We start from the raw sequence: 24,903 nt of genomic DNA, 5'->3' as shown, positions 1-24,903 counted from the left end.
TTATTGGAAATCTAACAGCTTACAATCCTTGGTATATTTCCTAGAAAGACAAAACACATTCCAGAAAATAATAAGGTGAAATAAATTAATTAGATCAGTATTTCAATTCATCAGAATTTTCTTTAAACTGGTGAGAATATCAGATAAAACAAAAAACAAAACACCCGTAGTGGTCTGCTTCTTTTAACTTCAGTATAACTTCCAATTGTTTGGAAATTGTAAATACATCATGGTATTCACTTCCTGAAAGATCTCTGCAATGAAAACTGTTTCCTTAGTTTTGAAGATTTTAAGAACAGGCTTAGGGTAAAGGATAATTAAAAGTTGTTGATTGATCCTCTGCATAACGACATATGAGGCTTTGAAATGAGGATTTAACCACAGTGATCAAACCATGGTTTTGTACAAATACTTGTTATCATATGTGGCGTATCGATTGAATATGTTCCAAGTACCCACAACTTGCAAGCATTCATTGTTATCCTGTGTGGGATACAGGCTGAAGATGTCCCAAGTACCCAATACTTGTTGTAAGTAATTGTTATCCTGTGTGCGATACAGGCTGAATATGTCCCAAGTACCCACAACTTGCAAGGATTCATTGTTATCCTGTTTGCGATACAGGCTGAAGATGTCCCAAGTACCCAATACTTGTTGTAAGTAATTGTTATCCTTTGTGGGATACAGGTTGAATATGTCCCAAGTTCCCAATACTTGTTGTAAGTAATTGTTATCCTGTTTGCGATACAGGCTGAAGATGTCCCAAGTACCCAATACTTGTTGTAAGTAATTGTTATCCTTTGTGGGATACAGGTTGAATATGTCCCAAGTTCCCAATGCTTGTTGTAAGTAATTGTTATCCTGTGTGCGCATACAGGTTGAATATGTCCCAAGTACCAATACTTGTTGTAAGTAATTGTTATCCTTTGTGCAATACAGGTTGAATATGTCCCAAGTACCCAATACTTGTTGTAAGTAATTGTTATCCTGTGTGCTTATACAGGCTGAAGATGTCCCAAGCACCCAATACTTGTTGTAAGTAATTGTTATCCTGTGTGGGATACAGGTTGAATATGTCCCAAGTACCCAATACTTGTTGTAAGTAATTGTTATCCTGTGTGGGATACAGGCTGAAGATGTCCCAAGTACCCAATACTTGTTGTAACTAATTGTTATCCTGTGTGGGATACAGGTTGAATATGTCCCAAGTACCCAATACTTGTTGTAAGTAATTGTTATCCTGTGTGGGATACAGGCTGAAGATGTCCCAAGCACCCAATACTTGTTGTAACTAATTGTTATTGCTGGACTAGCGTTATAATGAAAAGGAAGATATTTGTTTTGGGAAGTAGTGGCCAATATGTGTGGATGGCTATACAGGGGTGAGAAGTAGCAGCGAGACCATATTACACAATCACCTCTCCGCTGTGACCAAGCAGACGAGGTGAGCATAGCGAAGCTTAATGAATTCCACCTACTGTAAAGCAGGCTGGAATTATGATTATGGGGTTTCCGCCAGAAAGCAGACAACCAGCAGCATAGCGATTGAGAACTTCACCTCAAACAGGCCACCGCGATACAAATCGCAGGCCATCCACACAGCACGATATAGGTATTAGAAAACAGTGGATAGATCTAACAGCAGATACAATCTAAAATTAACGAAAAATTATGAAAAGTGTGTGCTCACTTATTGCCGCTATTTTAGCATTATCTGAGTTAGTTGGCAGTTAAAGCATTGATAATATTGTGCACGAAAGAGTCCATTGCACTGAGTGACAGGTGCACCCCGTCGCCAAGTAATGTTCCGAAGCTACATTTAACTGGATCAATCTGATCGCGGTGGACGCTGATCCCATGTAGCTCTTCAATTCTGTTAGCCAGTCTTCGATTGAGCTTTTGGCGAGGAAGTTCAAGCTTTTAATGTTCCCAGCCGCCAGCCACACAACACGCGGGCAACATGAACGCACCACACCAACCTGGTGTCCGCAGACGAAGCTTGGCATACAGCAAATCGTGATAGGATGTCGTCAGCACATGCACCTGGCGGACATTTGGCAAAAGTCGCTTTGAACCTAAATGGATCACGAGCCATTGGGGAGTGGTGTTACCCACAGAAGCCAAGAGATTGTTAAGGGAAGATCGGAGTGGCTTATCATCGCCTCCTCGGACATACCATTGTGTAGTGCCAAGACGTTGCAAATGTTGCTCCAAGCTCCCCCTCGCTCTGGCCATGTAGCTGTCGCCAATTACCCAGGCCACATCTGTAACATAGATCGGACAGCAGAAAAATTGCTACAACAACGTAATTAATAGAAGGCAAGCTAGTAAATATTAACTAGATTAAGTTAATTATTTGTGAGTATTTTATTAGAACCTAATATAGCCTTGGTATGTGCGAGATGACCATCTACCATAATGCTGAATTATACTTTCATCCAAACCATTAATCGCCGCCGTTGTAGCAGCCTATTCTGAAAGAATGTGAGGTATACTGGGTCACGCCATAACCGACATGTGATAGCTTACTTATTGAGAATCGCATGAAATTGATAGCGAAGTTAATGACGAGCCATCAAAATGGACAAAAAGCTGTGAGGTAGTGCATGGTCTGGACGTGAGATACCCAGCGAAAGCCAGCTTAACTGAGCATAGTTCTGAGACAATAGGAGAAATTGAAAGCACTGTTCCTCTCACCGAACTGGTCAGTTTTCAAAACCTTATGCTTAATGTTAATCCCTCGGGTCGGAAAGTGAAACATCATTAATTTGCAGTGAAGTTTTTGAATCATCGGCCTGTGAACTGCAAACCAACTCACTGACCCTAAGGAAACCAAAAAAGGCTAAGGTAAATGCTGATTTAAACATCTGAGCTTCGTAAGAAGAGCTGCAGATAACAGGCAAAGCATTGACGATTCGCTGAAGAATTGGAAAAATGATGGGCTTTCGTATGTCCCATTTAACTTTAATCTTGTGCATTCCGATGATGGCTTTTCTAACCAAGAAATGTTCACAGTGATTGATAAAGTTATTTAGTTTATGCCAGGTGGATAAGGCTGAAATGTAGGCCCTTACAGTACGAGATGATTTACCTTGAATTGACATGTAGCCTATGAATTGCAGAAGCTGGTCTAGGCAAATGGGTCCGTCTAGTTGTAGGCTAAACGCGCGCCTAAATTGTTGGAGACATTGTGGTGCCGTGTAATATGTGCGTCTTGTGTTGCGAGATAAAGAGGACGAGATTAGTCTACGAGATTCTGTCATACAATCTCCCAAATGTGCGCGACAGGCGAGTTCGGTGGTGACGCGAGAAGTGAGGTAACTCACCGTTATATGTCGCGTGGTGTGATGACGTAGCAACTGATGACATCATCTGTTGACGTAATGTTTGCGCCTGCGCGTGCCAAGGTCATGTTTATAAACAAAGGCATGTTGTATGGCAACGCCAACAATAACACAATTTAACGGTTAACACTAAATGCGATTATCCTGTGTGCGATACAGGCTGAAGATGTCCCAAGTACCCAATACTTGTTGTAAGTAATTGTTATCTTGTGTGCGATACAGGTTGAAGATGTCCCAAGTACCCAATACTTGTTGTAATTGTTATCCTGTGTGCGATACAGGTTGAATATGTCCCAAGTACCCAATACTTGTTGTAAGTAACTGTTATCCTGTGTGGGATGCAGGTTGAATATGTCCCAAGTATCCAATACTTGTTGTGAGTAATTGTTATCCTGTGTGGGATACAGGCTGAATATGTCCCAAGTACCCAATACTTGTTGTAAGTAATTGTTATCCCGTGTGGGATACAGGCTGAAGATATCCCAAGTACCCAATACTTGTTGTAAGTAATTGTTATCCTGTGTGGGATACAGGTTGAAGATGTCCAAAGTACCCACAACTTGTTGTAAGTAATTGTTATCCTGTTTGGGATACAGATTGAATATGTCCCAAGTACCCAATACTTGTTGCGTGTAATTGTTATCCTGTGTGGGATACAGGCTGAAGATGTCCCAAGTACCCAATACTTGTTGTCAGTAATTGTTATGCTGTGTGGGATACAGGTTGAATATGTCCCAAGTACCCTATACTTGTTGTAAGTAATTGTTACCCTGTGTGCGATACAGGCTGAATATGTCCCAAGTACCCAATACTTGTTGTAAGTAATTGTTATCCTGTGTGGGATACAGGTTGAACATGTCCCAAGTACCCAATACTTGTTGTGAGTAATTGTTATCCTGTTTGCGATGCAGACTGAAGATGTCCCAAGTACCCAATACTTGTTGTGAGTACTTGTTATCCTGTGTGCGATACAGGTTGAACATGTCCAAAGTACCCAATACTTGTTGTGAGTACTTGTTATCCTGTGTGGGATGCAGGCTGAAGATGTCCCAAGTACCCAATACTTGTTGTGAGTGACTGTTATCCTGTCAACCAAGTTAGCGAGCCTGACAACCCGATCTGCTGATCAGTGAAGACAACTCTTGTATGAATAATAACAGCACTTTGAGCACACACGTGTACGGAGTTGAGAGCTATACAACCAGCCTAATTGTTCTTTCTCTCAGTTGTGTCCCAAGTACCCCAGACTTACTGTAAGACTCCTATTGTCTCTTGTGGATATTTCAGTGTTTAACATAGAGATTTTTCTGGGTTACATCTTCTTTTTATTGTATTCTTCAATACTTTAATTTGCCAGTTGGCCATCAGGGCTGTTGCAGCCTGCAATCCTTAAAATCTACAGACCCTGAATGAAATCTGCAGGGCCCTTATTCTCAAACGCTCAGAAGCTCTAGGAATTCTTAACTTTGATCGTAGCCAATGTATTAAGAATGGCTTAAGAAGTTCAGTAGGGCTACTTAACGCTTGGAGAATAGTTAGCCAGGCCCATTTTGTTATAGTGACACAAAACAAAATAGACTACACTGTACACAGTTTTACACTGTTTCTACGATATCAGTTTGTGAAACGTGATGGTGCAGTTGATTTCCTATGCTAGAAGCTGAAATACCAGAAAGAGAAACTGTAAGTTATCAGAAACATGATGGATCATGGATAATTCCCAAACAATAATAAAGAAAACTAATTATGGGAAAGATTCCAGTTGAAGAAAAAAATAAATAATATAATTTACTGAAGGCCACAAGGGCCTGCAAATATTTGAAACTGTCACCTAATGAAGACAGACTTGTATGTATCTGAAATAATGATTTTACTCTCTCAGATGTCCACATTGCCGGAGTTCATTGAGTTACTGAACCTTGAGGTAACCTGCAACATGCACAGTGATCTGATCGAGAACGTCCAGTACTACATCCGCAAGGACAGCAACACTTCAGAAAAACAGGAACTGGCCAATCACAAGCTGTCTTGTCTACAGAGTGCCCTCTGTGATGTTGGTTCCAAGGATGGCTTGACATTCCTGATGGTGGAGACGGGACAAACCACTACGTCTGGCTACTCTAACAGACCCAGAAGCACCAACAAACCTACAAGCGACAACAGACCCACGAGCGACAACAGACCCAGAAGCACCAACAGACCCACAAGCGACAACAGACCCACAAGCACCAACAGACCCACAAGCGACAACAGACCCACAAGCGACAACAGACCCACAAGCGACAGACCCACAAGTGACAACAGACCCACAAGCGACAACAGACCAACAAGCACCAACAGACCCACAAGCGACAACAGACCCACAATCACCAACAGACCCACAAGCGACAACAGACCCACAAGCACCAGCAGACCCATGAGCACCAACAGACCCACAAGCGACAGACCCACAAGCGACAACAGACCCAGAAGCACCAACAGACCCACAAGCGACAACAGACCCACAAGCGACAACAGACCCACAATCACCAACAGACCCACAAGCGACAACAGACCCACAAGCACCAACAGACCCACAAGGGACAGACCCACAAGCGACAACAGACCCACAAGTGACAACAGACCCACAAGCGACAGACCCACAAGCACCAACAGACCCACAAGCGACAACAGACCCACAAGCACCAGCAGACCCATGAGCGACAACAGACCCACAAGTGACAACAGACCGAGGAAGAAGTCTAAAGATTGTGTGATCATTTAGACAAATATTTAGATTCAATATTCAGAACCCTACCTCTGTGTGCCTCTAAACTGATGTTGTGGAACCTTTTTGTACGAGCAGGACCTTTTTGTTCTCTCTGTTCAAGACAAGGACCAACATTTTGATTAATGGAAATATTGACTGGGCCATTTTACCTGTTTAAAATATGAACTGGGCCATTTTGCCTATTCAGAATTATTGCAGGACCATTTTACCTGTTCAGAATTGTGACTGGGACATTTAACCTGTTTAAAATATGAACTGTGCCATTACCCCAGTTCAAAGTAAGATCAGTGACATTCTAAATGTTTAATGTGAGATCTGGGATATTTTAAATGTTCAAAATTAGGACATGACATAATTTTTCATTGACTGTGCACAATATAAACATATCTGTTTCACTAATAGTGTTGATTAAATCATTAACAAGTTGTTTGTTACAAGTGTGACCATTACCATGTTTTGAATGTTATGAATAGTGAAAAAAGGCAAATTTATTGTTAGATTGAGTGAGGGAGTATGGTTTTACGCCGCTTTTAGCAATATTCCAGCAATATCATGGTGGGGGACACCAGAAATGGGCTTCACACATTGTACCCATGTGGGAATCAAACTCGATGAGCTTAACGCTTTAGCCACTAGGCTACCACATCACCCCATTTATACCCATTGTATATGATGCAAATCCCTTGTCTTTATTTTAAAACATTTAACTCAAACTGTATTTTTATAATGAAACAGGGTACAAATATTCTTTGAGAGATGACTAAACACCAATACAGTTCATATTTTTGATATATGATATAGACATAAAAATGTTTTGAAAATAATAATATGAAAAGCTAAAGAAAAGGAGAGGTATAGTTGTTTTTGCTCCTCTGTTTATTTGAAGGATTTCAGACAATTCAACTTGAAATCTTAATGAAATAACTATCGCATGATATGGAAATCTTGAATGCTCAATATTACCCTTGTAATCCATGTATCAATGAGTGAGTGAGTGAGTTTAGTTTTACACCGCACTCAGCAATATTCCAGCTATATGGCGGCGCCATGTATCAATGACTAACAGTGGGATGTGGGAAGTACAGTACAAGTTAATCTGCTATGTATGTTCATTTTCCTGCCAAGATGTAAATTCAGCATTTAAAGAGCCTTTTATGGTATAATATTTAATCATTAATCAGATTCCGTTAATTTTCTTCATTGAGTAAGACATTCTTTCTCGTTTGCAGAACAATGTGGGAGCTAAATGTTTGACTGCCCAAATTTTTATGTGTCATTTTCAAAATGTTATATGTGGCCATAGTGTCAGACATCTGTTGCTAACTATATGTGATATTTTTACAGTGTTAGAAATAACTAACTTCATAAAAATTGTATGTGTTTTTGTGCAAATATCACTTCTGACTTCATGCACAGCAGGGTATTGATTAAGTCATCCAGATGTCATTGTTGATGTTATTCAAATCTTAATAAGCAAAACATCAATATAATGTCACACTAGAAATGGTCTCATAGATGAAGATTGTTGAGGTCATTCTGATGGTATCGTGACATAACATCGGTATGATGTCACACTAGAAATGGTCTCATTGATGAAGATTGTTGAGGTCATTTTGATGGTATTGTGACATAACATCGGCATGACGTCACACTAGAAATGACCTCATAGATGAAGATTGTTGAGGTCATTCAGATATTAGTGTCACATAACATCAATGTGATGTCACACTAGAAATGACCTCATAGATGAAGATTGTTGAGGTCATTCAGATATTAGTGTCACATAACATCAATGTGATAAGCACACTAGAAATGACCTCATAGATGAAGATTATTGAGGTCATTCAGATATTATTGTGACATAACATTGGTATGATGTCACACTAGAAATGACCTCATTGATGAAGATTGTTGAGGTCATCCATTGCAGTTTTCTGACAGTGGTTGTGAGTGTTTTATACATGGCCGCTTAAAGAATTTTTCAGAAATGGGTTATAAAGAAATTATTATACTCACATGTGGTCATACTGACTTTAATGTAATAATTGTTGTTTTACCCTTGCTTTTCTGGGGAAAGACTTCTGACACTCATGTCATATACTCAGTGGCACATATACGTATATACATGATGTACTTTATCGATATTGTTTTTTTCTTCTGTTTTGTTATACATTAACACAATATTGTAAGGGAACAGATATCAATACTCTAATATGCATTTTCTCATTTAGAGAAATAAATATTTAAATCCTAAACTTTGTCCATCTTCTTTTGTCTTTGTCAACAGTGTTTATTTGTTCATTCCTTTAGTTCTTTTTATGGAGATAAACTTGACAGGAATAAACATTTCATATGTGTAAAGATAACATCTGCCCTCAACACATGCACAGAAATGCAATGTGCACATTCTGGTGTCAGGGGAAGTGGGTTTACCTATATATTTAACAGTCATTTAACAACACGATTGAAGATTAAATTAACTTTTAGGCTGTCCATATTATTTTCTGTGTTTCCCATCTACTCAAGAACAACAAGCTGTGGATCTCTGACTGTGACAGGTACTTGCTGTGGGTGTTCTCTCACACTGAGTGTCTCTGACTGTGACAGGTACTTGCTGTGGGTGTTCTCTCACCCTCACACTGAATATCTCCGACTGTGACAGGTACTTCCTCTGGGTGTTCTCTCACCCTCACACTGAATATCTCCGACTGTGACAGGTACTTCCTCTGGGTGTTCTCTCACCCTCACACTGAGTATCTCAGACTGTGACAGGTACTTCCTCTGGGTGTTCTCTCACCCTCATACTGAGTATCTCTGACTGTGACAGGTACTTGCTGTGGGTGTTCTCTCACCCTCACACTATGTATCTCAGACTGTGACAGGTACTTGCTGTGGGTGTTCTCTCACCCTCACACTGAGTATCTCAGACTGTGACAGGTACTTGCTGTGGGTGTTCTCTCACCCTCACACTGAGTATCTCAGACTATGACAGGTACTTGCTGTGGGTGTTCTCTCCCCACACTGAGCATCTCAGACTGTGACAGGTACTTCCTCTGGGTGTTCTCTCACCCCTCACACAGAGCATCTCAGACTGTGACAGGTACTTCCTCTGGGTGTTCTCTCACCCTCACACTGAGTATCTCCGACTGTGACAGGTACTTGCTGTGGGTGTTCTCTCACCCTCACACTGAGTATCTCAGACTGTGACAGGTACTTGCTGTGGGTGTTCTCTCACCCTCACACTAGGTATCTCTGACTGACAGGTACTTCCTCTGGGTGTTCTCTCACCCTCACACTGAGTATCTCTGACTGTGACAGGTACTTGCTGTGGGTGTTCTCTCACCCTCACACTGAGCATCTCAGACTGTGACAGGTACTTCCTCTGGGTGTTCTCTCACCCTCACACTGAGTATCTCTGACTGACAGGTACTTGCTGTGGGTGTTCTCTCACCCTCACACTGAGTATCTCTGACTGTGACGGGTACTTGCTGTGGGTGTTCTCTCACCCTCACACTAGGTATCTCTGACTGACAGGTACTTGCTGTGGGCGTTCTCTCACCCTCACACTGAGTATCTCTGACTGACAGGTACTTGCTGTGGGTGTTCTCTCACCCTCACACTGAGTATCTCTGATTGTGACAGGTACTTCCTCTGGGTGTTCTCTCACCCTCACACTAGGTATCTCTGACTGACAGGTACTTGCTGTGGGCGTTCTCTCACCCTCACACTGAGTATCTCTGACTGATAGGTACTTGCTGTGGGTGTTCTCTCACCCTCACACTGAGTATCTCTGACTGTGACGGGTACTTGCTGTGGGTGTTCTCTCACCCTCACACTGAGTATCTCTGACTGTGACAGGTACTTGCTGTGGGTGTTCTCTCACCCTCACACTAGGTATCTCTGACTGACAGGTACTTCCACTGGGTGTTCTCTCACCCTCACACTGAGTATCTCAGACTATGACAGGTACTTGCTGTGGGTGTTCTCTCACCCTCACACTGAGTATCTCAGACTGTGACAGGTACTTGCTGTGGGTGTTCTCTCACCCTCACACTGAGTATCTCTGACTATGACAGGTACTTGCTGTGGGTGTTCTCTCCCCCTCACACTAGGTATCTCTGACTGACAGGTACTTCCTCTGGGTGTTCTCTCACCCTCACACTGAGTATCTCCGACTGTGACAGGTACTTGCTGTGGGTGTTCTCTCACCCTCACACTAGGTATCTCTGACTGACAGGTACTTGCTGTGGGTGTTCTCTCACCCTCACACTGAGTATCTCTGACTGTGATGGGTTCTTGCTGTGGGTGTTCTCTCACCCTCACACACTGAGTATCTCTGACTATGACCGGTACTAGCTGTTATCCTGTGTGTGATACAGGTTGAGTATGTGCTGGCACCCAATACTTGTTGTGAGTAATTGTTATCCTGTGTGGGATACAGGTTGAATATGTCCCAAGTACCCAATACTTGTTGTAAGTAATTGTTATCCTGTGTGCGATACAGGCTGAAGATGTCCCAAGTACCCAATACTTGTTGTAAGTAATTGTTATCCTGTGTGGGATACAGGTTGAATATGTCCGAAGAACCCAATACTTGTCGTGAGTAACTGTTATCCTGTGTGGGATACAGGTTGAATATGTCCCAAGTACCCAATACTTGTTAGGTAATTGTTATCCTGTGTGGGATACAGGCTGAAGATATCCCAAGTACCCAATACTTGTTGTAAGTAATTGTTATCCTGTGTGCGATACAGGTTGAATATGTCCCAAGTACCCAATACTTGTTGCGTGTAATTGTTATCCTGTGTGCGATACAGGCTGAAGATATCCCAAGTACCCAATACTTGTTGTAAGAAATTGTTATCCTGTGTGCGATACAGGTTGAATATGCCCCAAGTACCCAATACTTGTTGCGTGTAATTGTTATCCTGTGTGCGATACAGGCTGAAGATGTCCCAAGTACCCAATACTTGTTGTAAGTAATTGTTATCCTGTGTGGGATACAGGCTGAAGATGTCCCAAGTACCCAAAACTTGTTGTGAGTAATTGTTATCCTGTGTGGGATACAGCTGAAGATGTCCCAAGTACCCAATACTTGTTGTGAGTAATTGTTATCCTGTTTGTGATGCAGGCTGAAGATGTCCCAAATACCCAATACTTGTTGTGAGTGACTGTTATCCTGTCAACCACGTTAGCGAGCCTGACAACCCGATCTGCTGATCAGTGAAGACAACTCTTGTATGAATAATAACAGCACTTTGAGCACACACATATACGGAGTTGAGAGGTATACAATCAGCCTAATTGTTCTTTCTCTCAGTTGTGTCCCCAGTACCCCAGACTTACTGTAAGACTCTATTGTCTCTTGTGGATATCTCAGTGTTTAACATAGAGATTTTTTCTGGGTTACATCTTCTTTTTATTGTATTCTTCAATACTTTAATTTGCCAGTTGGCCATCAGGGCTGTTGCAGCCTGCAATCCTTAAAATCTACAGACCCTGAATGAAATCTGCAGGGCCCTTATTCTCGAAACGTTCGTAGCTCTAGGAATTCTTAACTTTGATCGTAGCCAATGTGTTAAGAATGGGCTTAAGAAGTTCGTAGGGCTACGAACGTTTGGAGAATAGCTAGCCAGGCCCATTTTGTTATAGTGACACAAAAACAAAATAGACTACACTGTACACAGTTTTACACTGTTTCTACGATATCAGTTTGTGAAACGTATGGTGCAGTTGACATTCCTATGCGCAAAGCGCTGAAATACCAGAAAGAGAAACTGTAAGTTATCGTAACATGATGGACTGACTGACTGAGTTTGGTTTTACGCAACTTTTAGCAATATTCCAGCAACATCACGGCGGAGGACACCTGAAATGGGCTTCACACAATGTACCCATGAATGGATTCGAACCCGGGTCTATGGCGTGACGAGCCAACGCTTTAACCACTAGGCTACCCCACCGCCCCAAACAAAATAGACTACACTGTACACAGTTTCACACTGTTTCTACAAAATCAGTTTGTGAAACGTATGGTGCAGTTGACATTCCTATGCGCAAAGCGCTGAAATACCAGAAAGAGAAACTGTAAGTTATCGTAACATGATGGATCATGGATAATTCCCAAACGTTAATAAAGAAAACTAATTATGGGAAAGATTCCAGTTGAAGAAAAAAATAAATAATATAATTTACTGAAGGCCACAAAGGCCTGCAAATATTTGAAACTGCCGGCCCAATACAATAAAAACCGGCGCTGGGCCTCCGGGCTTGCGATTATATCGAACGCTGGGATATCTGTCTCCCAGACCGTGGAGAATAAATTCAGAAAGAATCCACCTCAGGTCTTTATTGCAAATGAATAGTTGTTCATGGTTCCAGGTTAGTTGTATTATGTATTTTTAAACAAATGTTTTTGAATAAGATACTCTTATTTATGCATCAGTATAGGAGAATATGTCCTTAGTACTTCATATTTTGACAGTCTGCTAAAGGTACATTCTCTTGGTGCGACTTGTAGTAACAACCTGTAGCATACGTTTTGTCAATTGAGACAAATCCTATGTCTTACGACTCGGATGCAACTAAAATTTAGTTGTATGTGATTTGAAATCATTACGATTTGGGTCTTCTCATGATGCAGGTGTGTTGTATCAGAGACCATATATAATAGATCTATTATGTGGTCTCTGGTTGCATGCTACGAGTTGTCACTATTCATACCGTGAGAACACACCTAATGAAGACAGACTTGTATGTATTTGAAATAATGATTTTACTCTCTCAGATGTCCACATTGCCGGAGTTCATTGAGTTACTGAACCTTGAGGTAACCTGCAACACGCACAGTGATCTGATCGAGAACGTCCAGTACTACATCCGCAAGGACAGCGACACTTCAGAAAAACAGGAACTGGCCAATCACAAGCTGTCTTGTCTACAGAGTGCCCTCCGTGATGCTGGTTCCAAGGATGGCGTGACATTCCTGATGGTGGAGACGGGACGAACCACTACGTCTGGCTACTCTAACAGACCCAGAAGCACCCACAGACCCACAAGCGACAACAGACCCAGAAGCACCAACAGACCCACAAGCGACAACAGACCCACAAGTGACAACAGACCAAGGAAGAAGTCTAAAGATTGTGTGATCATTTAGACAAATATTTAGATTCAATATTCAGAACCCTACCTCTGTGTGCCTCTAAACTGATGTTGTGGAACCTTTTTGTACGAGCAGGACCTTTTTGTTCTCTCTGTTCAAGACAAGGACCAACATTTTGATTAATGGAAATATTGACTGGGCCATTTTACCTGTTTAAAATATGAACTGGGCCATTTTGCCTATTCAGAATTATTGCAGGACCATTTTACCTGTTCAGAATTGTGACTGGGCCATTTAACCTGTTTAAACTATGAACTGTGCCATTACCCCAGTTCAAAGTAAGATCAGTGACATTCTAAATATTTAATGTGAGATCTGGGATATTTTAAATGTTCAAAGTAAGATGTGTGACATTTAAATGTTCAAAATTAGGACATGACATAATTTCTCATTGACTGTGCACAATATAAACATATCTGTTTCACTAATAGTATTGATTAAATCATTAACAAGTTGTTTGTTACAAGTGTGACCATTACCATGTCTTGAATGTTATAAATTGTGAAAAAAGGCAATTTTATTGTTAGATTGAGTGAGGGAGTATGGTTTTACGCCGCTTTTAGCAATATTCCAGCAATATCATGGTGGGGGACACCAGAAATGGGCTTCACACATTGTATCCATGTGGGGAATCAAACTCGTGATGAGTGAACGCTTTAGCCACAAGGCTACCACATCACCCCGTTTATACCCATTGTATATGATGTAAATCCCTTGTCTTTATTTTAAAACATTTAACTCAAACTGTATTTTTATAATGAAACAGTATACAAATATTATCTGAGAGCTGACTAAACACCAATACAGTTAATATTTTTGATATATGATATAGACATAAAAATGTTTTGAAAATTAATATGAAAAGCTAAAGAAAAGGAGAGGTATAGTTGTTTTTGCTCCTCTGTTTATTTGAAAGGATTTTCAGACAATTCAACTTGAAATCTAAATGAAATAACTATCGCATGATATGGAAATCTTGAATGCTCAATATTACCCTTGTAATCCATGTATCAATGAGTGAGTGAGTGAGTGAGTTTAGTTTTACGTCGCACTCAGCAATATTCCAGCTATATGGCGGCGCCATGTATCAATGACTAACAGTGGGATGTGGGAAGTACAGTACAAGTTAATCTGCTATGTATGTTCATTTTCCTGCCAAGATGTATATTCAGCATTTAAAGAGCCTTTTATGGTATAATATTTAATCATTAATCAGATTCCGTTAATTTTTATTCATTGAATAAGACATTCTTTCTCGTTTGCAGAACAATGTGGGAGCTAAATGTTTGACTGCCCAAATTTTTATGTGTCATTTTCAAAATGTTATGTGTGGCCATAGTGTCAGACATCTGTTGTTAACTATATGTGATATTTTTACAGTGTTAGAAATAACTAACTTCATAAAAATTGTATGTGTTTTTGTGCAAATATCACTTCTGACTTCATGCACAGCAGGGTATTGATTAAGTCATCCAGATGTCATTGTTGATGTTATTCAAATCTTAATGAGCAAAAGATCAATATGATGTGACACTAGAAATGGTCTCATAGATGAAGATTGTTGAGGTCATTCAGATCTTATCGTGACATAACATCGGTATGATGTCACACTAGAAATGATATCATTGATGAAGATTGTTGAGGTCATTCAGATCTTATTGTCACATAACATCGGTATGATGTCATGCTAGAAATGACCTCATTGATGAAGATTGTTGAGGTCATTCAGATCTTATTGTCACATAACATCGGTATGATGTCATGCTAGAAATGACCTCATAGATGAAGATTGTTGAGGTCATTCAGATCTTATTGTCACATAACATCGGTATGTTGTCATGCTAGAAATGACCTCATTGATGAAGATTGTTGAGGTCATTCAGATCTTATTGTCACATAACATCGGTATGATGTCATGCTAGAAATGACCTCATTGATGAAGATTGTTGAGGTCATTCAGATCTTATCGTGACATAACATCGGTATGATGTCACGCTAGAAATGATATCATTGATGAAGATTGTTGAGGTCATTCAGATCTTATCGTGACATAACATCGGTATGATGTCACACTAGAAATGATATCATTGATGAAGATTGTTGAGGTCATTCAGATCTTATCGAAGACATAACATCGGTATGATGTCATGATGTCAGAAATGATATCATTGATGAAGATTGTTGAGGTCATTCAGATCTTATTGTGACATAACATCGGTATGATGTCACACTAGAAATGACCTCATTGATGAAGATTGTTGAGGTCATTCAGATCTTATCGTGACATAACATCGGTATGATGTCACACTAGAAATGATATCATTGATGAAGATTGTTGAGGTCATTCAGATCTTATTGTGACATAACATCGGTATGATGTCATGCTAGAAATGATATCATTGATGAAGATTGTTGAGGTCATTCAGATCTTATCGTGACATAACATCGGTATGATGTCATGCCAGAAATGATATCATTGATGAAGATTGTTGAGGTCATTCAGATCTTATTGTGACATAACATCGGCATGATGTCACACTAGAAATGATATCATTGATGAAGATTGTTGAGGTCATCCATTGTAGTTTTCTGACAGTGGTTGTGAGTGTTTTCTACATCGGAGCTAAAAGAAATTTTCTAAACTGGGTAATAAAGAAATTATTATACCCACATGTGGTCATACTGTTTTTAATGTAATAATTGATGTTTTACCCTTGCTTTTTCTGGGGAAAGACTTCTGACACTCACCTCATAAAATCAGTGTGGCACACATGCATTCTTTATGAGCTAATGTGTGCAATGATATTTTTGAAAGGTAGATCAGTGTGCTTTCAACTGAAGTATGCTGTGATGTACTTTATCGATATTGTTTTTTTCTTCTGTTTTGTTATACATTAACACAATATTGTAAGGGAACAGATATCAATACTCTAATATGCATTTTCTCATTTAGAGAAATAAATTATCACATCCTAAACTTGGTCCCTCTTCTTTTGTCTTTGTTAACAGTGTTTATGTGATCATTCCTTTTATTTCTGTTTATGACAATAAATTTGAGCTACACTTGCTTCCAGTCTCACTAAGGATCACATTCAAAGTCCTCTGTCTGACTTACAAGTGCTTAAACAATCAAGCTTCTTCCTACTTGTGGACTTATTCTCCCCAACGTTCCCAGCCATGGTCAATGTTCATTTGCCTTTGCCGCTGCCTACGTGGTGGAGTGCTGCTCTTACTCAGATGATTTGCTTTTCAGAATCACTATCAACCGTCATAACAAGCCTTATAACCTATATCTCTTCAGACAAGCTTGACCGCCTGGGTGGTGTAGTGGTTAGAGCGTCCGCCCGGAGAGCGGAAGGTCGCAGGTTCGATCCCCGACCGCGTCATACCAAAAGACGTTAAAATATGGTACTTGTTGGTCCCTGCCTGGCTCTCGGCATTAATGGGTACAACAAGGACTGGTCGGCTCGGAGTCAGTATAATGTGTCTGAGTGGGGTATTCATGCTTCACTGCGGCATGGTATCTCAGTGGGCTAGCACTATAAAACCAGCTTCAGTCTGGGCTAGTACAAGCAGCCGCACATACACATATGAGCGAAATATTCTCAAGCATGACGTTAAACCCAATTTCACCTCACCTCACCTCACCTCACCTCACCTCAGACAAGCAATGTCTTCTCTGAATCTTCTCACAACTGTGCGTTTGGAGCATGCGTTGAGCATGGAATTAGTGCTATACAAATGGACTGTTATGTTATGTTATCTACTTGTACACGTACAGGTGTTATGTGTTATGTATCAGTGAGCTGGGTTTAAACTCTTCGTTTAACGGCTAATTAACAGCACGAATGGACATCAAAAATGTTTTTTTCACTGTCCATACTATTTTCTGTGTTTCCTATCTACTCAAAAGGCTTATGGAGCTTAGTATCTCTGACTATGACAGGTACTTGCTGTGGGTGTTCTCTCACCCTCACAATGAGTATCTCTGACTGTGACTGTGACAAATATTGATTAAGTCATCCAGATGTCATTGTTGATGTTATTCAAATCTTAATAAGCAAAACATCAATATAATGTCACACTAGAAATGGTCTCATAGATGAAGATGATTGAGGTCATTCAGATATTATTGTCACATAACATCAATGTGATGTCACACTAGAAATGACCGCATTGATGAAGATTGTTGAGGTCATCCATTGCAGTTTTCTGACAGTGGTTGTGAGTGTTTTATACACGGGCGCTTAAAGAATGTTTCAGAAATGGGTTATAAAGAAATTCTTATACTCACATGTGGTCATACTGACTTTAATGTAAGAATTGTTGTTTTACCCTTGCTTTTTCTGGGGAAAGACTTCTGACACTCATGTCATATACTCAGTGGCACATATACGTATATACGTGATGTACTTTATCGGTATTGTTTTTTTCTGCTGTTTTGTGATACATTAACACAATATTGTAAGGAAACATATCAAATGCTCTAATATGCATTTTCTCATTTAGAGAAATAAATATTTAAATCCTAAACTTTGTCCATCTTCTTTTGTCTTTGTCAACAGTGTTTATTTGTTCATTCCTTTTGTTCTTTTTATGGAGATAAACTTGACAGTAATAAACATTTCATATGTGTAAAGATAACATCTGCCCTCAACACATGCACAGAAATGCAATGTGCACATTCTGGTGTCAGGGGAGGTTAGTTTACCTATATATTTAACAGTCATTTAACAACACGATAGAAGATCAAATTGACTTTTAGGCTGTCCATATTATTTTCTATGTTTCCCATCTACTCAAGAACAACAAGCTGTGGATCTCTGACTGTGACAGGTACTTGCTGTGGGTGTTCTTTCACCCTCACACTGAGTATCTCCGACTGTGACAGGTACTTGCTGTGTGTGTTCTCTCACCCTCACACTGGGTATCTCCGACTGGGACAGGTACTTGCTCAGGGTGTTCTCTCACTCTCACACTGAGTATCTCCGACTGTGACAGGTACCTGCTGTGTGTGTTCTCTCACTCTCACACTGAGTATCTCCGACTATGACATGTACTTGCTGTGTGTGTGTTCTCTCACTTTCACACTGAGTATCTCCGACTGTGGCAGGTACTTGCTATGTGTGTTCTCTCACTCTCACACTGAGTATCTCTGACTATGACAGGTGCTTGCTGTGGATGTTCTCTCACCCTCACACTGAGTATCTCTGACTGTGAAAGGTACTTGCTGTTTGTGTTCTCTCACCCTCACATTGAGTATCTCTGACTGTGACAGGTACTTGCTGTGTGTTCTCTCACTCTCACACTGAGTATCACCGACTGTGACAGGTACTTGCTGTGGGTGTTGTCTCACCCTCACACTGAGTATCTCTGACTGTGACAGGTGCTTGTTGTGTGTGTTCTCTCACTCTCACACTGAGTATCTCTGACTGTGACAGGTACTTGCTGTGGGTGTTCTCTCACCCTCACTGAGTATCTCTGACTGTGACAGGTACTTGCTGTGGGTGTTCTTTCACCCTCACACTGAGTATCTCCGACTGTGACAGGTACTTGCTGTGTGTGTTCTCTCACCCTCACACTGAGTATCTCCGACTGGGACAGGTACTTGCTCTGGGTGTTCTCTCACTCTCACACTGAGTATCTCCGACTGTGACAGGTACCTGCTGTGGGTGTTCTCTCACTCTCACACTGAGTATCTCCGACTATGACATGTACTTGCTGTGGGTGTTCTCTCACTCTCACACTGAGTATCTCTGACTGTGACAGGTACTTGCTATGTGTATTCTCTCACTCTCACACTGAGTATCTCTGACTGGGACAGGTACTTGCTGTGTGTGTTCTCTCACCCTCACACTGAGTATCTCTGACTATGACATGTACTTGCTGTGGGTGTTCTCTCACTCTCACACTGAGTATCTCCGACTGTGACAGGTACTTGCTATGTGTGTTCTCTCACTCTCACACTGAGTATCTCCGACTGGGACAGGTACTTGCTGTTTGTGTTCTCTCACCCTCACACTGAGTATCTCCGACTGTGACAGGTACTTGCTGTGTGTGTTCTCTCACCCTCACACTGAGTATCTCTGACTGTGACAGGTACTTGCTGTGGGTGTTCTCTCACCCTCACACTGAGTATCTCTGACTGTGACAGGTACTTGCTGTGGGTGTTCTCTCACCCTCACACTGAGTATCTCTGACTGTGACGGGTACTTGCTGTGGGTGTTCCATCGCCCTCACACTGAGTATCTCTGACTGTGACGGGTACTTGCTGTGGGTGTTCTCTCACCCTCACACTGAGTATCTCTGACTATGACAGGTACTTGCTGTGTGTGTTCTCTCACTCTCACACTCAGTATCTCCGACTGTGACAGGTACTTGCTGTGTGTGTTCTCTCACACTCACACTCAGTATCTCCGACTGTGACAGGTACCTGCTGTGTGTTTTCTCACCCTCACATCAGAGACCATAATCTATTATATGGTCTCTGCTCACACTGAGTATCTATGACTGTGACAGGTACTTGCTGTGTGTGTTCTCTCACCCTCACACTGAGTATCTCTGACTGTGACAGGTACTTGCTGTGTGTGTTCTCTCACCCTCACACTGAGTATCTCTGACTGTGACAGGTACTTGCTGTGGGTGTTCTCTCACCCTCACACTGAGTATGTCTGACTGTGACAGGTACTTGCTGTGGTTGTTCTCTCACCCTCACACTGAGTATCTCTGACTGTGACAGGTACTTGCTGTGGGTGTTCTCTCACTCTCACACTCAGTATCTCCGACTATGACAGGTACTTGCTGTGTGTGTTCTCTCACTCTCACACTCAGTATCTCCGACTGTGACAGGTACTTGCTATGTGTGTTCTCTCACTCTCACACTCAGTATCTCCGACTGTGACAGGTACTTGCTATGTGTGTTCTCTCACTCTCACACTGAGTACCTCTGACTGTGACAGGTTTTTCCACAGCAGTTCTACTGACCTAAAATCATGCTCCTTATTGATCCAATATCTATGTACAACCATTGCTTGGATAAAATGATTCCATGAGGAAAATGGATCTGAATAAAACATTTCTCTTCAAGATCGTCAAGACAAACAGCGATTCCTCTAAATGATCATCACGCTTGTAACATTCTCTTGGAATTCTGACAATATGGTGCAAATTCCTTCAGTGACATCAGACTTGCAGTGTTTGTAATCAACTATGAATGATACAGATTCTACCTTTACCTATTGCGACTGCCAGTTTATCTACATTAGTTCCATTTCAGGTTAAGAAAGTTTACAAAATAGACATATGTGATAAGAAAGGTAGGGAGCTTTATGGAACTTCTTTCTTTTTTATATCAACATACTTAAAAAGTTCTCATCTCATCATAATATAATAACGATGTTGTTATCCATACACTACCGTGCATCATAATAATGTACCTTTCTTTCTCAGCAGGGGCAGTGGGGTAGCCCTGTGGTTATAGCAATCGCTCATCACGTCAAAGACCCACACTAGTGCATATGGGTCTTCGTATTGGTATGAGAGTGATAAGGTTTTACTTTGCTTTTAGCAATATTCCAGCAATGTCACGGTGCGGGACACCAGAAATGGGCTTCACACATTCACATATGGGAAATCAAATCTGGGTCTTCCCGGGTGATGATTGAACGCTTTAACCACTAGGCTACCCCACCGCCCTGTATTGGTAGGAGAGAAACACTGAGTTTGAAGGTAATTATCACATGAATAGGTTAGATTGCATTGCTCCGCTCGACAGCATCATTCTTTCACATTACTATCTTAAACTGTTATGGCATCAAAGATTAACTAAAGTAATAAAAAAAGTGGTGTTTTTCAGACATTTCATTTTGCATCAAGTTTTATGGGTTTTTTTGCAGAACAAAAAACACATTTATCAAATTATAGAGATTTTACAAAAGTTATTATCACCAAGCATATTGACTTTTTCATTCATCAATCAAAACTATTAAAAGTTTCACACACAAACGTACCAGTTAAAAAGCCAGAGATGATACAAAATGTCAAGGCCATTAAGACAAAACTCTGGTTGGATCAATGCATATGGTATATAAATCTTCATTTCAACCTATCAGCATCTTCTGCTAGATGTGCAATTCTTATGCAATGAACTCATGAAAGATTCAGGTTAGAATTGGTTGTCAGCAACCCATGCTTGTCATAAAAGGCGACTATCGGGTTCGGGTAGTCAGGCTCACTGACTTGGATGACACATGTCATCGTATCCCAATTGCGTAGATCAATGCTGATGCAGTTGATCACTGAATTGTCTGGTCCAGACTTGATTATTTACAGACCAACACCATATAGCTGGAATATTTCTGAGTGTGGTGTTAAACATCAAACCAACCAACCAATGTTATGCAATGTACATGTGAATATCATACAATGAACAGACATCGTTTTAATATTAGGTATATAAACACGAGATGTTTCTATATCTACATCATGATAATCATGTTGAAATGATACACACAGTTGTGTGTTGAGCAGGGCATTTCTTTGATAACAACTTGATACTTAATCCTCTCAATGCTGCCGTCGAACCCATTCGACACAAGAGTAGCATAATAACATCATCAAATATAACTTGCAATCACTATTTACCAAATACGATTTACATGTCATTTGAATTATGTATGGAATGAATAACATGCCTCACAATTATCTTATCTACATATTCAGTGTAGAAACAAGTGATGGTCCTAATATCAACAAAAGTTCCTAATATCAAACGCATTCCACTGTCAATCAAGTAATTCCGGTAAATTCAAGAAAGGTTACATTATTTATGTTTGCTTTGGCCTTAACCTCTGTATGTTTGAAAATATCAGGATAGTTTTGGATAACAATGTTCATTTTTCTATCTAGTATTAATGTGCAAAATATTTTTTCAGTTGTCCCATATTTGATGCCACACCAACTGTTTGAAATCACCCACCCTCTTTACAACGCCTTATGCTGAAATTAACTCAGCAGGCTAAAGGTGAAGGATGTGACAGAAAGCTCAATTGTTTTATCATGTTATCAAATATTGTTTGATGATGAATCCAAGTATGACAGCTGTCATTGAGATGCTGGCTTTGAGGACGACAGCTGCATTGAAAAATGGACAGAATGGACATTGGTAGGAACCACACACAAAGCAGATGTTCATTCTGGACAAGGTGTTGGTCGTATAGATCGATGAATTGTGCATTCCTGAAAATATGCAAAAGTAAAGTATTCACATCAGCAACCCATTTGAAAATGTTTGTGACAAATATGAGGAATAGTCAAATTTTCTAAGATTTGTTCACTGCACACTTACAAAAATGGTGCTGAGAACCCTGGAAACAATAACAGCTATTCAGAGGTTCACACTGACAAGCATAGGATTCTGGGGTGACTAAGGGAGGTAACTCTGTACAGTGAACCAAATCCTTGACCCACCTGGCCATCTCAAGCTCCAGTTTATTATTCCTAGTGGGTGGGTTTGACTACTACTATTACTAAGTAAGTGAATTAAGTTTAGATCCTGCATTAAATAAATGAACCAATACTTCAGGTCACAGGTGAGAGATACTCTATCATACAGTCATGCACTAACTGAAGTAAAGCCAAGCGTGGCACATGAATGATTCATTTACCAGACTACACAATAATACAATAAAATTAGAAATCTGTAGATTATGTGAGATACAAAAATCTTTTCCTTACCAGGTTCATAGTAGTCAAACACCCTGATGTGGTATGGGATGGAGGCATTAGCTACTGGGTACCAACGGTCTGCCCGGAAATATACACAGGTCCTGCTCCGGTTAAGCTGAAATAGAGTAATTTCTGACACTTATAAAATATCATATCCCAAGTGAGTTTGTCCAACACCAGCAATGGAGGGTCAACACAAAGGGCAAAGGTAATAACACTATAAACTAGGATTGCCTCCTGGGCAATACTGACGGTCTTCAGACTTCCCCATTACTTGTACTGTTTCTTTGGACGCCAGCTGGAGCGTCCATTTTAACTCTCAGAGTTACGGGTGTTTGAAGTGTATTTAAGGTCTAGAAAGCATCCAAAACGCAGGCAGAACACGTTTTTGACACGAGAGCAGATCGGTGAAATGCAGCCGGGTTGCAGGGGTCATGTACCTTTTAAATAGTTCCTACAGAAGAAATATTATCTCTTTAACAGGCCGTAGCTCCGCTGTCCTTGGGTCTATGATCAAAACGATTAGTGTTCTGGAATCGCCATGATCCTAGCTATTTGACGCATATACTTATGTGCATATATTGCATTTGTGAAACAGCCATGGACTTATGTGTATATAGTGCATTTGTGAAACACCAATTCAAAAATTTCTGTGGTACAGTTAAGATGATTTGAAAGTACGACTGCCATGGCCGCAGTTTTGCATGTGAGGTTTTATTCTGTTTTAAATGTATAAGATATTGTGCGTTTATGTGCTGGATTCCTGCAATCATGATGATGTAGCGGAAAGGGTTCACGCGATCCTGGCACAGTCAGACTGGTAGACAAACTGCTGGAGTCCCAGTTTTTACCAAAAGCACATTGCTCTTTTGACATTGGAAAACCAGCAATTGGTTATACCTACTGAGGTTGTCAGTCAAGACGTGGTTAGGTAATTTTACGACGATGTCGTATTGGCCACAGTCAATTTACTCATGACCATCTGCTGAAAACGGATGGGGATGGACCTCCCATGTGTGTCTCTTGCGATGTTCAAAATGTTCACCATCAAGCATATTCTGCTTGACTGCGTGGACTTTTCGACTGCAAGAGATTCACATTATGAAGCTATAAATCTGAAAGATCTGTTTTCCCTCGTGAGCGTGCATCTGATTGTTAGCTACCTGCAGGAAGTTGACCTGTACTATAAATTATAACTATGTAATGTGAGTCACAGATTGCTTGTTTTTGAGTTTGGTGCTGTGTAATTTTTCACTTGTAAATAGTAATGTCATGAATATATATGTTAAAAACAACTCTTTTTTGGACTTTGAATTTAAAATTTGTAAAACTCCAACTTGATCTCGTCACTTTATGGCTGGAATTACGCCGATGTGACGTAAAACTGAACTCAACAACAACTTTGGCATTGGAAAACCTGGAAGTGGATTTTTTTGCTAGATTTTAACAAACAGGAACAAACAGCTAGCTGATGAGCGAAATAGCTGAAAGAAGCATCAGTAAAAACTAGCAAAAATCACCACTTCCTGGTTTTCCAATGCCCAAAGAGCAAAATGCGAAACATCCTAATGTTCGTGTCGTAATTGTGACGTAATTCTTGACTTATACATAACAATAATGTCAAGCAAAAATGTCTCCCATTCAAGTATCTACAGTTTGGTACCTTCAACATTGAAATCCGCTGTTTTTTTGCAGAGCTTTGACATTTATATGAACCCTATGAAAATGCATTTTGACAAAATTGACCAACTTCCAAAGGCGATAATTCCAAATTTATTGAAGATATCGACATGCCTTTAGCAACCTACATAGTCCTAGGTGCGGGCTTTTCAACGATATATCACACGATTGTACTATTTGCCTTTCAGGAGGAGAAGATTATGAAACACAGGCACCAT

General features: G+C 40.5%; 2 protein-coding genes across 5 annotated transcripts in view; one reads left to right on the top strand and one right to left on the bottom strand.

The window, feature by feature from the left end:
- Positions 1–16,256, top strand: part of LOC124254313 (ankyrin repeat and BTB/POZ domain-containing protein 1-like) — a 41,085-nt gene extending 24,829 nt beyond the window's left edge. The window contains exons 13-16 of one of the 4 annotated variants that reach the window (XM_046688234.1): positions 5,227–7,721; positions 14,846–15,384; positions 15,466–15,542; positions 15,774–16,256. In XM_046688234.1, the coding sequence (XP_046544190.1) occupies positions 5,227–6,108 (882 nt within the window). In that variant the 3' untranslated portion in view covers positions 6,109–7,721; positions 14,846–15,384; positions 15,466–15,542; positions 15,774–16,256. Of the gene's footprint in view, positions 1–5,226; positions 7,722–14,845; positions 15,385–15,465 lie in introns of all 4 variants that reach the window. The other 3 variants (XM_046688232.1, XM_046688233.1, XM_046688231.1) reach the window with 3 other exon arrangements.
- Positions 16,257–21,704: 5,448 nt separating this feature from the next.
- LOC124254315 (C3 and PZP-like alpha-2-macroglobulin domain-containing protein 8) overlaps positions 21,705–24,903 on the bottom strand; it is a 55,503-nt gene continuing 52,304 nt past the window's right edge. Inside the window, 2 exon segments of the mRNA XM_046688235.1 lie at positions 21,705–22,516; positions 23,015–23,120. Coding sequence (XP_046544191.1) covers positions 22,335–22,516; positions 23,015–23,120 — 288 coding nt within the window. The 3' untranslated portion in view covers positions 21,705–22,334.

Source organism: Haliotis rubra, unplaced genomic scaffold, assembly GCF_003918875.1.
Source record: "Haliotis rubra isolate DU_JTF1 unplaced genomic scaffold, ASM391887v1 Scf57, whole genome shotgun sequence".
Taxonomy (NCBI): Eukaryota; Metazoa; Mollusca; class Gastropoda; order Lepetellida; family Haliotidae; genus Haliotis; species Haliotis rubra.
Note: the sequence above shows the minus strand (reverse complement) of the source record. Positions and strands in the feature narration are given on the sequence as shown.